Source organism: Solanum stenotomum, chromosome 12 (genome assembly GCF_019186545.1).
Source record: "Solanum stenotomum isolate F172 chromosome 12, ASM1918654v1, whole genome shotgun sequence".
In the NCBI taxonomy this organism is placed as follows: domain Eukaryota; kingdom Viridiplantae; phylum Streptophyta; class Magnoliopsida; order Solanales; family Solanaceae; genus Solanum; species Solanum stenotomum.
Genome location: NC_064293.1, coordinates 7299577 through 7317148, shown reverse-complemented (window position 1 = coordinate 7317148; position 17572 = coordinate 7299577). Strand labels below are relative to the sequence as shown.

Below are 17572 nucleotides of genomic sequence, written 5' to 3'. Positions count from 1 at the left end.
CCATCTACGACCCGTAGTAACAATCACAGACCGTAGACGAGCTCGTGGAATAAGACTTCTGAGACATGGGGTTGGACCTGAGTTTCACGGGCCTGTCATGTCGTAGATCTTTTAACAGATTATAGATAGAATAGTGAAACAAAGTCCTGAAAGTCAATTTCAATGTCTAACTTTCTGTCACGACCCACAGTACACCCTAGATGTGACATGATGAATTGGATCCCGAGAGATCCTAAACAAGTCATTGACATAACCATGACGTAACAAAATACAATAAAATAGAATACAAACAATATGAGTCTCAAAGTTTTATATGACATAAGAGATAGCAACAAAGTGCATAAGAGAATACGCGGAACATTAACTAAGTCTGACATAAGTAAGACAAACCCCTAAGTCACGAACATAGTCTGAAACTGAAAGACTAAGAAAGCAATAAAAGTGAAAATGGCCTAGGCCTCAAACCATGATGAGTACCGATCCAAGTAATCAATAGCTGAGCAATCGCGATCTAGCCACGTCTAGGAGGAGGACCGTCAGACCCTATATTATGAAAAAATATAGACACAATATGCATATGTACTTTGAATGTACTGAATATGGGGAAAATGCATAAAAATGTAAACATGATAATATAGTGAACTTAAAACATGATATTCATGATAAAGTAAAATGTAGTAATGCTTTTAAAGTGAAATCATAAATCATGAACAAGGCCAATGCATATTTGAAAACCATAAGGAAAGCTTACATAAAACTTTTGAAGAAAACATCGTTCATTTGTGAGATATTTACCATTAATCGATAATAGACCATGTGAGCTATAACATGAAATTTGGTGTAAACCCCCACACTGCAAAGAGGGAGTCTTACTAGCCAAGGTAAGGAACCCGTACATTCATTCTTGCTAAAATGGATCCATTAGCTTAGGTCATTTAAAACAATCCTGCGGGGCACATAGTTTGAGACAAAGGGAATTGCTACTAAAGACCAAATCTCTACTAGTAGTAAATTCTAGTGGAATAGACATAATTGTAATCATATCAAAATACTTGGAAATACAATAATCAAAGAGTACCAATCCAATCATAAATTCATTTTAGAATAACTATTTTCAAAACCATGAATTCATAGTTGTTCATCAATTCAAGGGAAAGATCCTCGCTCTTAACAAGAGGAACATAAAAGACAACGAGTCCTCTCTTACCTCGTTAGGTCAATATGTCTTCTACTAATTAGTCTTGACAGTATCTTCCCCTAGAGGAGTAGTAACATTATTTTCTCTATGGGCGGATGACATAGGGATTATAAAAGACGGTTGATCACTTGACAAGACACTTCCTTTTTAAATATCTAAATCATGATTCCTTTCAAATGTGAGAAAATCTTTCACAAATTATTGACACTTTATCTTAAAAGCCTCTTTTAGTCATAAAGCATTAGTTTTGTAAACAATGCATACATTCATAATCATAGTCATAGTAAATGCAATAAGGCATGGGCTCATATGAAATCAATTGAAAAACATGTAATTGAATCAAATCATGAAGAATACATAAAAAAAATCCTAAGAGAATTGGGTTGAAATCATATTGGAGATTAAGATTCTTTTGGAACCCAATGGATGAAAGAAATCTATTGGTGAAGTTCCCACATATCTTGGGTAATCAAAGTTCTTAGATGCAAGAGAAGAAAACCTTAGATCTTGAAACCCTAGTTGTTCACCTTAGGATCTTGAGAGAGAGTTGGAGAAGAAAAACCTTGAGAGAATTTGTGAGTTTGAGTGAATGGGAGGGAATAAATAGGTTAGGAAGAGTAAAATTAATTATAGGACCTTAGAATGTTCTGAAAACAACATAGTTTAGGGGTTAAAAGGGTAGGAAAAGACTCAAATTCCCTTAAACAAAAACTACTGAATCAGTTCTACTAGCCGACCTACGGTCCGTATAAATTTCTAAACGTACTGGTCATCCATAGTACCAGTTACTGAGGACTCAATTTCTAAATAATTTCCATAAGACCTCTCGACGGTTGGTCAAAGCTTCCATGGACTGTAGACCCAACTGTAGAACCATGAACCAAAAATTCTTCCAAGTCTAAAGTCAACTTTTACGGGCTCCTTCTACGATCCATCAAAATTTCTATGATTTCGTAAACACTTCCATAGACCCAAAGCCACTCAATTTCACTAAGTCTGAATACTTTCTACGGACCATTCCTACCACCCGTTAACTCTTTTACGGGACATCTTGTTGGTTCATAAGAACTCATCAGAGACTTGACATTTTCTAAGGTCATTTCTATGAAACCTTTCTACGGACAGTAGAACCTTCTACGGATTGCAGAGCCTTCTACGGGTCGTAGACTGATCCGTATAAACTGACACAAGCTCATTTTCTGTAACTTTTTCTTTTCAAACTCAACTTCCAATTTCTGAGGTGTTACACTTTCACGGACTATTCTACGGCCCGTAGAATTAATTTTGGTGCATAAATTGTCTTGTGGAAGTGAAGTACTGAAACTCTTCTTTTGCATGTTCTCCACGACCGTGTAGGACGACTCGTAAAACGGTTCGCAGACCATAAAAGATTTCCTAAATCAAAACAACAGAAAATCCCAGAATCTCTGCTTGCCTTCTATGGGAGCTTCTATGCCCGTAAAAGTTACTATGGCTCATAGACGGCTCTCTTAGATGGCTCCGACAGTTTTTAAAAGAGGGTTATTTCACTATTTTACCACCCCTTCTAAGCTTAAATCTCAACATTTTTGCACCTAATTAAGGTCCTAAACAATATACTCTATGCTCAAAATACTCTCATAATGATTCCCAAGGCTTGGATCAAAGAATCAAGAAAAGAAAATTAGGGTTTCAAGCTTCTTCTTCAAGTTTCTTCTAGAACTTTGTTCTTCCAGGTATGTAAGCCTATCATAGTGTATTAAGTTATTCCTCATGCCCTACATCTATAATTTTTTCAATTAGTAAGATCAAAGCTAAGGTTTTTACTCCAAAAGATCACAATTTTTGAATTCTCTCTATCTCTAATCATTGATTCTTGATTTTTATTATCATAATTATGGTACTTTATATTCATTGATGATTGTTGATTGTTGGTTCATGCTTATACTGCCACAAGGACCGACGTTTTTGATAAAGTTATCTGAAAATTTTGTCATAGTATTTCATATGTATTGTTTTCATGAGAAAAGTAAGTTTCAAGATTTTTATGAAGTATTTCAAGAATGTATTTTGCTTCAAGTGCATTATTTTAGAAGAGTTTCAAGAAAGTATATTTTTGCATAAAGATGCATATTTTCATAAAGGGAAAATCCATAAATTCACTCTTTAACTTGTCTAAAAAAGTCAGTTACACGCAGGAGCGGATCTAAGGATACGGGTGGAGGTGCCACGACACCCAGTGATTTTAGAAAAATTGTTGTATATATATATATATATATATATATATATATATGTATGTATGTATGTATGTATGTATCAGAACTTAATATATATTAACTTTGCCACCCAATGAACAAAATGATAAATGGTTCAATTGGTAAAGGGCATGATATGCCACACGTGTAATGCGAGTTCGAACCTCACTCCTAGCAGTATTTTTTGGCTTGGTTTGTGCGCTGTGAAGCTTTTTTTTTTGTTTTCTTTTCTTTTTTTGTCTTTTTTTNGTATTTTGCTTCAAGTGCATTATTTTAGAAGAGTTTCAAGAAAGTATATTTTTGCATAAAGATGCATATTTTCATAAAGGGAAAATCCATAAATTCACTCTTGAACTTGTCTCGAAAAGTCAGTTACACGCATGAGCGGATCTAAGGGTACGGGTGGGGGTGCCACGGCACCCAGTGATTTTAGAAAAATTGTTGTATATATATATATATATATATATATATGTATGTATCAGAACTTAATAAATATTAACTTTGCCACCCACTGAATATAATGATAAATGGTTCAATTGGTAAAGGGCATGATATGCCACACGTGCAATGCGAGTTCGAACCTCGCTCCTAGCAGTATTTTTTGGCTTGGTTTGTGCGCTGTGAAGCTTTTTTTTTTTTGGTTTTCTTTTCTTTTTTTGTCTTTTTTTATTAAAGTGTGAAGGGCTTTAGTTTTTTTTCTTCCACTCATTCTTATTTATTTACTATACTTTATTAATTTCAAATTGACTCCTTTTCACCGTAGTTGATTCTTACTTTTTTTTAACTTTCACTTTCACTAATTATTAATCTCTTGATATGAGTGTCGCATGTTTATTCTTTAACAATTAATGAATACTGAATTATCAATATCACATAAATATTATTAAGAATGTATTTAAATAGTAGTTTTTAAAAAATATAAGTTTTAAAAATGATGAATATTATTACTAGAGTTCTTTCAATTTAAAGGTTCTTTCGATCTTCACCGACATTCTTGCTAAGTAAGATGACTAGGTTGAAACTACAATTTTATTCTCTCTACAATATATATGCAACAACACATAAAGTCAATGGAATATGAATATATTTAGTTAACACTATAAGATGGTTTATACAAGCTCAAATTTTAATTTGAAAAAAATTATTTTTCCTCAAAGTCTAAGTGAATAAGGCCTTTAATTCCTAAAAAAAAATGAAGTGTTTAGTTATCTCTAATCATAGAATATCTAAAAGAAAATATTACTAACATGCATGTTTGATCAATTTGTTTAAAAAAATCGAAAAAGATAATAACCCAAATTATAACCCAAAATTAAAGCAACCGACCCGTTTATCTTACTTGAACGATGTGGCACCCAGGACCTCCAAATCCTACATCCGCCTCTAGTTACACGCTTAAACTACCATGATGACCTATTACACACCTTTACTGTTTACAAATAATTTTTTTTACCTCCTAAAATTGACATGGCAAAAAATAAAATAAAAAATAAAATGTGTTTGACAGTAAATAAATTAAAATCTTTTCAAAATGGGCTGGCCTAACCCAACCCTAACGGGCTAGAGAGTTAAATGGGTTGGGACGGGTTGACCATTTTAATTAAATGGCCTATAAAATAGCAGCCCACTCAGCCCTAAGCGGGCCACGGGTTGGGACGGGTTGACCCTTCAACCAAAAAATGAGCAATATTACTCTCTTAGAAAGAGTATCTAAGAGTATCGAACGTTGACGTCTATGAACACGACATCAATACATACAAATTTTCATTTATTAATCATACACTTCGGTGAATACTTACAAAAATACATTTATGAATCACACACTTCGGTGAATACTTACAAAAATACATAATAGTCAGCGTAAGATTTAGCGAAATAATGTTGATCATTCCACCATTCCTCCTACAAAAAACTAGCTAGTTTAAAAGACTTGATTTTTTATTTTTAAAAATATTTATTGATAAAAACTTTACAAATAAAACACTACTAAAAATATATACATATAAAATATTTTTAAATATTCATAGCCCACGGGCTGGCCTCTGAGGCTTGCGAGTTGGGCCTACGAGGCTAGCGGGCCAAATGAGGTTGAGCTAAAAAGCCTTGTTCATAAATGGGCTAAAAAAAATTAGGCCCAACCCCACTTAATTCAAGAGTTGGGTTGGGCCGGCCTAACGGGCCAAACCCATTTTGACAGCTCTAATCAACCTACCCCCACCCTCCTTCCCCCACCCAACACCTCTTCTTCTTCTTCATAGGCAACCATCTTCTTCTTCTTTCTTTATTTTTTTTAATCATTTTTTCATACCCAATTTCCATCCACCCAACTATACCTCCACCAAAATCCTCTCCCCCACCCCCCATCTTATCCTATTTTAATGCTTATTCGATTTCACAATTTTTATTATATTTGATTTTTCTCTTCGGCTTTGTTGGTGGTTGATAAAATTGATGATTATGTTTTAAAAGTAAAATATAATGATGGATTTGTTGGCGTGGGGTGACAAAGAAGCATGAATGAAGGTGGTGGAGAAGAAAAAATCGATATTGACAATGGTGGTAGTGATATTTAGTGGTGAGTTTGTACCTTTTTATGGTGATGATGTAATTTTGGTGATGAGTTTGTTTATGACTTATGAGTGTCAAATTTTGTTGTGGATCTTTCCTATTTTTGTGTGGATAATGGTGATAGTATGATTTCGATGGTGGATTTGATCATAGGTGGTGAAATTTATGGTGACTATTTTGATTTTCATGGTGAAATATATAGATTTGTAGTAATATGGTGGCAATGGTAGTGGTTTCATGGTGGTGTTCATTGAAGAAGAAACAATTGAATGATATGGAGAATTTTAGTCAAAATTTGACATGTCATCTGATGTGGCAGTGACATGACATTGATGTGGCGTAAGTGTGATACACTTCCCATTGTGAGAATGGTGCTACACATCTCAGGGGTAAAAAAATTCATTATTTAGTAGCAGAGGTGTGTAATAGGTCACTATATTAGTTTAAACGTGTAATTGACTTTTTGAGACAAGTTCGGGGGTGAATTTATCCCTTTTCCCTTTCATAAACAAAGTATAGACAATTTCTTAAAGAAAACATCTTCAATTTTAAAGAAGGCATATCTCAAACTTGAGAAAGGGTAGTCAGATTTTCAGAAAAGCATAGTCAATTTTTTTTATAGTTCAGTTCTAAAGAAGTATTATTGAGCATAGACTTAAAGTAATATATTTTCAATTTTCGCCCTAAAGTGGGACCTTTTCCCTAAATGAGGCATCTACATTTATTGAACAGTATTGCATTGTTTTGAGAGTACTATTGAGCACCGAGTTGGATAAGGGTTAAGATAATGCAAAACCCCATAAACTATATAGCCAACGTAGGATAGGATTGTGTCGTTGATTTGGAAAATTCCTTGCATAGCCATTGGTAAGAGCTTAGATATGGATTCATAAGTTCAGCTAATGTTGTCCTTTACTCTAGCAAGGTACTGGATGACTCTGACAATGTGGTCGAGACGTTGTATCATAATGAAGTTCATTGTGATGGTTGTCAATTAGAGAAACTCCTCAAGAAAAGTAAAAGTATACTATTTTAGTATTTAATATTATTGCATACCTCAGTTGTAAAGCTTTACTTGTTTTCATTGCATTTACATGCTTTACTTTCGGATGAGTTACTTCCAGTTCCATTCAACTAGCTTATTATTTCATTCAGTCGTATTACATACCATACATTCCATGTATGGACGTCATTCGATGCTTCATCTTTAAATGATGCAAATACATTTGTTCAGGATCAACAATAGAAGCTTCGTGGAGATCTTCTATCAACATAGTTGGTGAGACCTCCGTGCTTTCAGAGGGCTCTATTTATTTATGCCTTTCAGTATGAGTAGACAATTAGTTCTTTGTTAAGGTAGTCATAGGTCTGGTCCCGACACCTATCTCAGTCTAATAGAGGCTTCATGGACAAAGTTAGTGAGTCTTTAGTATTCGTAAGTTTCAACCGTTTCCATTTTCACTTCTTGTTTGCATCAATTGGTGTAACAGTCCCAGTTTAGCAAATGTAAACACTTCGTTTTCTAGATGTCATCTATATGATAACAAGTTGTTGCAGGAACACATAACTAATTTGCATGGAATAGACAGGGATATCAGCTTAAGCGTAGATTGGACCAAAGTAAAAGAGAACGAACTGTTGCGTTCCAATCTTTAAGAAGAATATTCATGCGATCTATGAACAAGTGTTCAACCCAACTCCCAAAACGGCCATGAATGGAAAATAGAGATTCTTTCTCGAGAGAGGAGAATGTCGTAAAAGATTATTATATAGATATTGGTATTGTCATTAATTTTATGTATCCATTTGCAATACAAATGCAACTATTACCACACAATCTCCTTCCAGTTCCCCAGCATAAAAAGACTGCCAACCTTAGCAAACAAAGATACTTTACAGCAATATGGTGGGGGATCATTTGAATACCTGATCACATTTAGCAGTCTGCATAGGCAAAGGAAAAAGAGGAAAGTAGATAATATAATCCACTGATCTATGGACATACATGCCCGGAGTTGAAATCAATGGTCATACAGTTAGAACACTTTCAGATCTGTACAATCAGGTTTCAACTGTGGTCATTCACTACTGTTTCTTTCATCAGGAAATTTAATGCAAGTAAAGCAGCTCCTACTGCAGGCTCCACCTGAAGAATTGTGTGACAGAAGCATTAAACATAGGAGAAAATTAAGACGATAACAGTTCCCTGGAAGAAAGACGAAGCTAATTTAAGAAAAAATGGGTAAAGTAGAGAAAAAAGAAACTTGTATCCTGCTTACTTTGTTATTCATCTGCATAAGAAACCGTTGACAGATAATGTAGCTATCTCAGAGATCAAAGGAGAAAACATGTCAAAAGGATTCACAAGACGGGACCAATATTTAGCTTTTACCTTTTAGGTTACAAGAATTAATGGAATCTCACACCCCTTGAAAAGAATGAAGAGAAGTAGCAAAGAATTAGAAGACTCATATGCTTCTTAAAATCCGTTTTTTTATAGGTAAACCAATCTTTTTATACGACACAATGGTAAGCAAACATCTTTTTCTTTACCACAACATATTTGGAAGTTTCCTAAATAGCTTTATTAGTAGAAGTTATGTTTGATAGTACTATAAGGAGTTCCTACACATGTAAATTCTATGTCAAAAAGATTGAGGAAACTAATTTACATCAAATATTAGATTTTTTTTTTTTTTTTTATGACAAGGGAAACCCGCAGCCGCTACCCTTTGAGTGCGCACAGGGTAAAACCCCTGCTTCTAAGCAATAGCTCACAAACCACATAGGAGAGGTAACCCGCACTAGGCAAGCCTGGTGCGACGAGCTCGACCCAGAAGACAAACCCCATGCTTTCGCTGGCAAGGGGTTTTGAACTTGAGACCTCCAACATGGAAGTCCCAAGCCCAAACCACTGGGCCACCCCGAAGGGTCAAATATTAGATACTTTAACTATTGCACTCTAAACCCGTCATTTCTTTTTAAACAAATGAAATGAAAAAGAATGACAGTGGTACTTTTGATTTATATCACTTTTATGTAGTTTTTACACATGTAAGCTTTTATTTTTACAAAGTTACAGCAAAAGTTTAGATTTACCCTCGAACTCCACATCCTTTCATGTTTCCTATTTCTTTTTCAGGATGGAGAGACTATATATTGCATTTCTGAGGGAAGCCTAATGTATTTGAGAAGTCTAAGATAGCTATGAGTTAGCTGTGAGCTATATAATAAACTTAAAGCTTCTCAATTGCTTTTCCTGGGTATCTAAAATGCCATTTCCAAATCTATCATATAAGCTTTGTATTATTCGCTTGAAAGGATTTCAACACAAACATTTCCCTTAATGCATGTAGAGTAGAATTTTGGACGCATAACAAAGTAACATCTTTCACTAAGCTAAACCAATCATATTTTATTAGTCCTGTACTCCCTCATTGCACTCGCAGGTCCAAGCCTCCAACTATAACGGAAGATAAGGAGCACAATAAAGCGAGGATCTAACAAAGACTGCACAAACAACAGAAAGCAGGAAAGTATGGCAATATCAACTGAAATATTGAATGACAACCAAGATTGCATTTTCCTTCAACCAACTTCAAAGAAAGCAGTATGAAAAGAATCTCTTTTCCTACCCAATGTTGTCGTTAAAAACTGGACAAGAATCAATCATACTGAGAGAACAGTACTAACCTTTGGTCGAATTATACAAGCTGCAGGATAAGTCTTTAAAATAGAATTAGTAACTTCATTCCCTATATTCCACTTCTTGTTAGCTCCAAGTACGCCTCCAACCATAACAACAGGGAAGGAGCCTTTCCCATCTGCAGTTGTCAACATGCACAAATTTGATGCCAAAAGGAAGATAGGAGAAAGGCCAGGGAAGGAAATTGCAAAAATGGAAATGAGATAAATTAAGAGAATAAATTAGACAGTTTTAGAGAAAGAGATGTAAAACCCTATCAATTGATAAGCTTTTCATCCAGTGTAAATACAAAGTAGGAGTATACAAGAGTCCTGTTTATCGAATAGAGAGCCTTGAACAAGCTAGAATTCTTACCAGAAATAAGACTCCATATCTAACTACTCCCTCTGTCTCAATTTATATGACACACTTCCCTATTTAGTCACTCCCAAAAAGAATGACACATTTCCTTATTTGACAAATACTTAATGACACTATCAACAACTTACCCATGTTAGGAAAACAACTGATTTCTGGAATGAGGTATGGATAGGAACTGAGATCCTGCAAGAGAGCTTACCTGATATTTACACTTTGTCACTTCTTTCTACAATCTGTTGGAAACTTGGGGTGATCTGCAGGAAGGGTTTAATAGTGGTGAAATGGTCACAGTAGTGGACTAGTGGTGCTTATAAAGTGAATGTAGCCTATAACGACCTGAATCAATCCAATTACCAAATTGATGAGTGGCCCTGGAAACACATTTGGAAGACCAAGGTACGTTTTAAGGTTAATTGTTTTGTCAGGCTTCTGGCTTCTGACAAGAGAAGCTGTTCTCACCCAAGGGCCAAGACAACCTGATGAAAAGAGGGATTACTATATGCCCTAGATGCAGTGTATGTACTGAGACAGTGAGACCTTTTCCAACATTGCAAAATCACAAGTCAAATATGGAGGATGTTTCTGGCTCTCAGAGGCATCACATGGACAATGCCAGGAAACCTATCAGCGACTTTAGCAAGCTGGGAAGAAGCAGGATGGGAGGTTAGAGACAGCGCCAGATGGAGAATTGTACCACCTATCATATGGTGGACAGTTTGGAAAGAAAGGAATTCCAGATGTTTTGAGAATAGGAGCAACTCATTGCAGAAGATAAAAGTGAACTGTATTCTGCTCTTTTGTTTTTGGTGTAGACAGGCACACTCAAAAGAAACTGTAGAACTTCTAGATGTACTAGACTCCATTTAGGAGATTAGAATAGCTTCAGTTTCTTAGGAGTCTTTTTGCTGTAAATTGGGTTCAGTATACCGAAGTACTTTGTTTTTTAACATTTATAGAAATACAAAGTTACAAACTTCAAAACAAAACAAAAAAATTACCCATGTTGGGTTCCCACTTATTTAGCAAAAACTCCACAAAGGTGTACTCTTCTATTCAAAGATTCATTTATTTTAAGGATAATTTTGGAACATTGCAAAGTCTTCCCATATATCTTAAAGTGCCCAGTCAAACTCAACACATAAATTGGGACGGAGGGAGTAAAATATAAGCAAACAGAAAACAAGGAAATAATGACAATGGCCTAAAAGAAATTTAGATTAACAACTAATCTAAACCATAAAGAAATGTATGCAAGTAACTTAAAAATACATAAAGAATAATCAACAGATCTAACAAAAATCTCAAGAATATAAGGCAACCCATATTTTTATACTGCACAATTTTTTTATTCTTCATGAGCTACATTTAAAAGGATATTAGCATAATTCCAAGGATTCCCAAATTAATAGAGGAATCTCATCTTCATTGATTCAAGGCATCAAGAAAGAAATGTCTTTATAGCACCCCACCCAGCTAACATTAACTCATAGTCTTTATCAGTTTTGAATACGAAGAAACGAGGGTCTTACTTATAGAAAGAGAGAGCACAAAAGTAAGCTAATCAAAGTGAAGATCATAGGAGAAGATGACAATGGCAGGAGATATTAACTGAACCTAAAAGACCTAAACATAATCTGTGATTTAAAATATTACTCCCTCCGTCCCATTAACTCGGCATGGAGTTTAAGAAGGGGAGACTTTTAAAACTTGTGGTCCAAAATGAATGATAGAAATTTGTGTGACTATAAATCATTTCATTAAGGGTAAAATAGACATTTTAAAGTTAAACTGCTACTTAATATAGAAATGTGTCATTCTTTTTGGACTGACCAAAAAGGAAAGTAAATCCCATAAATTGGGACAGAGGGAGTAATATATATCACAGGCCAATAATAATATGAAAATCATCTGCACATCTGAAAAAAGATCTTCAAATCTGCAACGGCTCGGCTCATCTTCTTCAACCGTAGAGTTTCGCATTCTCTCTTAGTTACCTCAGTCACAAAATTAGAACGAGGTGTGAATAGGAGAGTACTAGCAGGTTTTTTTTTTTTTTTTTTGCTTTTGATANCTTTTAAAACTTGTGGTCCAAAATGAATGATAGAAATTTGTGTGACTATAAATCATTTCATTAAGGGTAAAGTAGACATTTTAAAATTTAAACTGTTACTTAATATAGAAATGTGTCATTCTTTTTGGGACTGACCAAGAAGGAAAGTAAGTCCCATAAATTGGGACAGAGGGAGTAATATCTATCACAAGCCAATAATAATATGAAAATCATCTGCAAATCTGAAAAAAGATCTTCAAATCTGCAACGGCTCGGCTCATCTTCTTCAACCGTAGAATTTCGCGTTCTCTCTTAGTTACCTCAGTCACAAAATTAGAACGAGGTGTGAATAGGAGAGTACTAGCAGGTTTTTTTTTGCTTTTGATACGGTAAATAATTTTAGTGATGTTTAGACAACCTGTATACAAGAAGTATACCAGAAAGTATAGAACCTACATCAATACTGTGTAGAGGAGAGGATAACAAGGGAAAAGTTGCTGAGTAGACATGTATCTCTTACATTGTCATTGATCATCGAGGTTTAAGTGCATGCAAAAAAGAGCATGATAGAAACATATAAAATTAGAACTTTTTTATTAAAATCAATGTCAAACCTTCCCCGGCCAAATGTAGTCTCTGGACAACAGCTTTGACACTTATAGCCAATTCTTGAACTGCATTATGTAAGATCTCGTCAGCAACTTGATCACCATCCTCCGCACAGGATACAACTACTGGGACAAGTGCTGCAATGCGAGCCCAAGATGGATCTGCATAGGTCCACCTAGATACCAATAAGAATGAAATGAAACAGCTGAAATTTTGTTCTCAAGCATATATTCTTTAATTTTCATCAGTTTATATGGTGTAAATGTTTCCCAGGGTGGGTTTCATTCATCTACAATCCTTTCCCTAATGGAAGAAGCTGGAGAAGGCACTTCAAATGTCCATCAACTTTGATGCATCAGTTTAGAGAAGATACCCTATGAGTTCGTCTGGAGAAGAAAGACCTAGTGACTGTAGAATACAACTTGAGAGCATTGTTTGTGGACCTCGACCATCATGAGCCCTCATCACTGCAATCAATGCCTGAGCTGCAATCCCATAGCCACTGCACTATCAGGAACTGGTAGTTATAATCATGTTCGAAAGGAGTAGCAAATTCACTTGTGGCATAATCTTTATCAAATACTTCTGTGTCCTTTCTTCATTTATTCATTTGTTTACTTATTGTTCTTTTTCTTTTGCAACAAACCTAAATAAGTGTATATCCTGAACAGTGAACACTGAACACTATGACATGAACACAAAAAAGAACATACATGACAGTTTGAAAAATTAGTAGTATCAGGTATCAACTATTAAAGTAGTATTCAGCCCCATCCTTGATCTGGGGCTATTTCGCCTCAAAAACACAAAAATGACGTACAAATAAGGTACAGAAAACAAACAAATTATAGATCCTTAACTGCTTTGTGCCAGGAGTATCCTAACCCAAATGTAACTAATGGACAAGTGCGAATTTGAACATATCACTATAGTCATTGAGAAATTAACAGAAAACAAGAGAAAGTATAGTACATGTGTGTTCTCAAACTTATCAAAATCCTAAAACCAGTATTAGATAAGACTCATTTTTTCAAAGTCAGTTGGATAGATTCTCCTTAAAAATTTTGCTTGAGATGTACTTCAAGAATGGACGTCCGTCGGATTTAAAATATTGAATTTTTCACTTTTAAAGGGCTCTAGAAAAGTAATACTATTCTCTTTCAATAACCACATGAACTAGAAACAGGCATCAAAGCAGAATATCACATGTACTTACAAAAAGCTTACCCCTGATAAAGTTAGGTGAAATATGGTCACCTGAATTAATTCAATCTGTGGCAGCCCAATTAGGTGCCAAAGCAAAGCATCAAGGGATAGCTCTAGCATTGATGACTTACATTGACCGTGATGCTCAGTGCAAGGTTTAAATTTTATAATGCATCCAATGACACCATATCAGGACAAGGGAGAAATGAGTATTGCTCCTAATCCACTTCAACGTGATATAACCAATCATGTTAACGAAAATAGACACTATGTCAATGAGAAGTTGCACATGAAATCATAATACCAGCCCCAAAAACTGGGATCAACTCACCATGGCCTTAACCAAGGGTGTAGAGGAGCTATTCCATATAACCTCATTGAAAGCTAGGCACATGAAATATGACATTTGTGACAAGCTTGAAGGAGAATCCAGAGTTACTGTCAATTTGAGATGCACATGGAAACTGAATGCATTTGAATATGTAAATAAAGTTGCTAAAGCAGAGAATACAGTTCTCTGATATCTCTTCTTATTCCTTCGATATTTTTTTCTCTCTTTCAATTGTCAAATTAAAGTAGCTATAACCAAATTCATCAGTCAACCAGAATAAGGAGAACTGAGTATCATTTCAATGTCCTCAACTAAGATACACAACTAGTAAAAGAGTTAGTTCAAGTGCTCCAACAGGAAAGGACTAAGTTCTCTAATTCAGAACATATTCTGAATGAGTTTAGATTTAAAACGCAACCTCTGAGCAGCAATAAATTCACTAGAGTCCTATACATTGAAGTAAAATAATCTACAAGGACACAAAGCCAGAATCTTGTACCAGTTTTAGTATAAAGTCCAACTCTAATCAAAAGCAGAACTGTCATCTATACAAATCACTTTCTATATTTACAAAATTCTTTACTCATGCAACAAGTTCAAGATTTCTAGTTTAGCCATCAGCTGGCATGCTAGATGAATATCTGCCACTGTGCAAACAAATCTGAAAATTCAACTGTTATTCAGAACATAATAGCATCCTCACCAATGGTGCAATTTACAATATTAGCAGCATAGAAAGCTACACCACTAAACTTTACCATGCATAAGGAGACCTTTTTAATGCCAATTGATATGCCAGAATTCTACATCAGCAGAAGTATATTATTCTTATGACAAAAAAGGCAGAAAGCTAAAACAAAAAAGCAATTAATTTCCTGTATATGTTTGCAGAATATATTTCTCCACATATTCGTCTTTTTCATGTTATGGGGAAGAGGAAAATATAGAAGAATATGTACATGAATACGCACCAACTTTACCTCCCCCAATCACCCAAAACAGGTCCCGCACCCGCAGCCCGAGCTTCTCTTCCGTCTTCAGTAAATCCATAAGAAATGCTTCCAGTACCAGCTATTAAAACACAGCCATGAAGTTTTCCCATCGTGCCACTTGCTAGAGCAGCCACGGCATCATTCTGAATATACAACTTAACATGACTTGGGAATGTGCTCCTGTAAAAATATCATAGTTTTGACAATTATTTAGTGAAATGTATATACATTTGGAATAAATTTTCTAAATACATCGTTATCAATACTATAAATTATTTTGCATATCAAGATCCGAATGCGCCATAATTTTGGAACAATTAGCTCAGGGTCCAAAATGTCCCATAATTTCGAAACAATTAGAGTACAAGACACAATTATGTGAAATTGCTTGCTAAAAATTAGCACAACTGAAGCTCCCAGGCGATAGTTCATTGACGAAGATAGTACAACACAGGATGTAAGGTAAGAGCACATCACGAGTTCAAGTTCTGGTGGTGGGCCAAGTCTAATATTTGAGTGGAGAAGGGTAGAGGAGGGACAGAACCCCTTATTCCACCGAGTTTTGAAGCTGGAACAGAAGAATTCTCAGTGATTAAAAGCAAATGTCAGCAGCCTAATATTGAGACTAAATTCAAAAGTTGCATACAAGATTAACTCCACAAGCAAAAATATCTTTTAACAAATGAGCGCACGGAGCAAACCTCAGCCAGCCTAATATTTTTTCCTGATCCTTTGAATGGTTCACACCGGATAAACCCAAACAAATCGCTTGAACAGCTGACCGTTTGACACCAGCATCAGACAGTGCTTCTGCTATAATCTTTTCCAGTGTTTCTCTAGCTACATCTTCTGTAAACATCAACCGAGAATGATAAAGAAACAGAAACTCATATCTATTAGGAATCGAGAACATTTCTGTCTTATGACATTACTCCAATCGTAAGGAAAACACTTCTAGCAGTTGATTTAACAAACTTCAACAATTGAACAACAGTTGAAATCCAGACATACACAGTATTATTCTGCTCATAGCATTAAATTTGAATCCAATATAATTAACTTGCAATGATGACCCTCAAAATAATCCAAAAGGCATGTTTAACAAATGACATAATAATTCAAGACCTTAGGCTTATGGTCAAGTACAAATATCCTAATGTTTACATATATAAATTTTGCTTCTGATTTTGACCTACTTAATTCCGCTATGTAAGCTTTCCCCAGCTTAGTCAGTCTCAAGTGCAGATAAAGAAGGATGGTTGTGGCAGGTGGACAACCAGCATAAATATAGCATAACTATGATGAATCCTCCGAACACTCAATTTATTTGGATTTGGAACATCCACCCACGTACAGACGACCATAGATTGGGCAATGGATATCAAAAGTCCTACGAAATACCCACTACTAGGAGTGCCCTCCCAATAGAAAAAGATGCGTCTGTCAGATTCAGTTGACCTCAACTAGTGTGGAATTAAGAGATAGTTGAATGATTAGTATGAACTACTTCATTTCTTTCTACCTTCTTCCCCTGCCCCACCCGAGAAAGCACAAAGAATAGTTAGATACCAAAAACTCAAAAAGGTCTTCCAAATTATTTTTATCGAATAACTAACAAGCACCCCAGAAAATAAAGCAACCAACATATCAAAAAAAAAAAAAAAAAATCCCTTTTTCGCTTGAATTATAGCGGACACATTCATATATTGAAACCCTTAAATACAAAGCAGCAATTAGGTCTAATCATCCATTCTGCTGATATTGGCCTGCTTTATCAATAAATTATATTTTCCAATGAATTTAAGGGTTTCTGAAAAGGGGAATTCTGAATTGTCCAAATCTCACAAGTAAAATATATATATATACCTCCAACACTATTAAAATTAGAAGAGCCGGCAACGGCACGGCCGAGAAGTGGAAGTGGATCAGGGAGATTATGGATATCGGAAAAGGGAAGAAGTGGCATGCAAACACACACAGTGGAGGTAGTGCCGCCATCTACACCCAAGATCACCTTGCAATCATCAGATTCTGAACCCATTTTCACCAACAGCAACAGCAATTTCAATGGGCGGAGGATTAAGATATTTTAGGATAAATATAGAATACGATTCGAATTGATTTTTTTTTTTCATTTCAATTCAATATATACACGAATGGGGGTTGTACTGTGTAACACCAGTTGACTTCGATTTACGACTGCTAAAATGATAGTAAAACGGTTGCTTCACGTGTATAATGTTTTAATTTGTAATCATAGTAAATATACCATTCAAATAATTAAATTATAAAAATTAATATTATGTTCCCTAGTGATA

At 35.2% G+C, this 17572-nt stretch overlaps 1 protein-coding gene across 2 annotated transcripts; it reads right to left on the bottom strand.

Moving 5' to 3' along the window:
* Positions 1-7737: 7737 nt before the first annotated feature.
* On the bottom strand, positions 7738-17353 carry LOC125847963 (uncharacterized). Of its 2 annotated transcripts, XM_049527729.1 has the most exons (7): positions 17121-17349; positions 15956-16103; positions 15243-15434; positions 13099-13227; positions 12731-12900; positions 9694-9824; positions 7738-8146 (listed from the first exon to the last, which is right to left on the bottom strand). In XM_049527729.1, the coding sequence occupies exons 1-7, from the start codon at positions 17293-17295 to the stop codon at positions 8069-8071; spliced, it is 1023 nt and encodes a 340-aa protein (XP_049383686.1). In that variant the 5' UTR covers positions 17296-17349; the 3' UTR covers positions 7738-8068. The 2 variants fall into 2 exon arrangements, with proteins under 2 accessions (XP_049383686.1, XP_049383687.1); XM_049527730.1 differs by lacking the exon at positions 9694-9824 and having other exon boundaries at positions 17121-17353.
* Positions 17354-17572: the final 219 nt, after the last annotated feature.

Coding starts and splice junctions, on each gene's coding strand:
- LOC125847963 (XM_049527729.1), bottom strand. CDS start 17,295: ATGGGTTCAGAATCTGATGATTGCAAGGTGATCTTGGGTGTAGATGGC. Junction 12,901..13,098: donor TCTCCAGACGAACTCATAGG/GTATCTTCTCTA, acceptor ATTGGTATCTAG/GTGGACCTATGCAGATCCAT. Junction 9,825..12,730: donor ACTACATTTGGCCGGGGAAG/GTTTGACATTGA, acceptor TGACAACTGCAG/ATGGGAAAGGCTCCTTCCCT.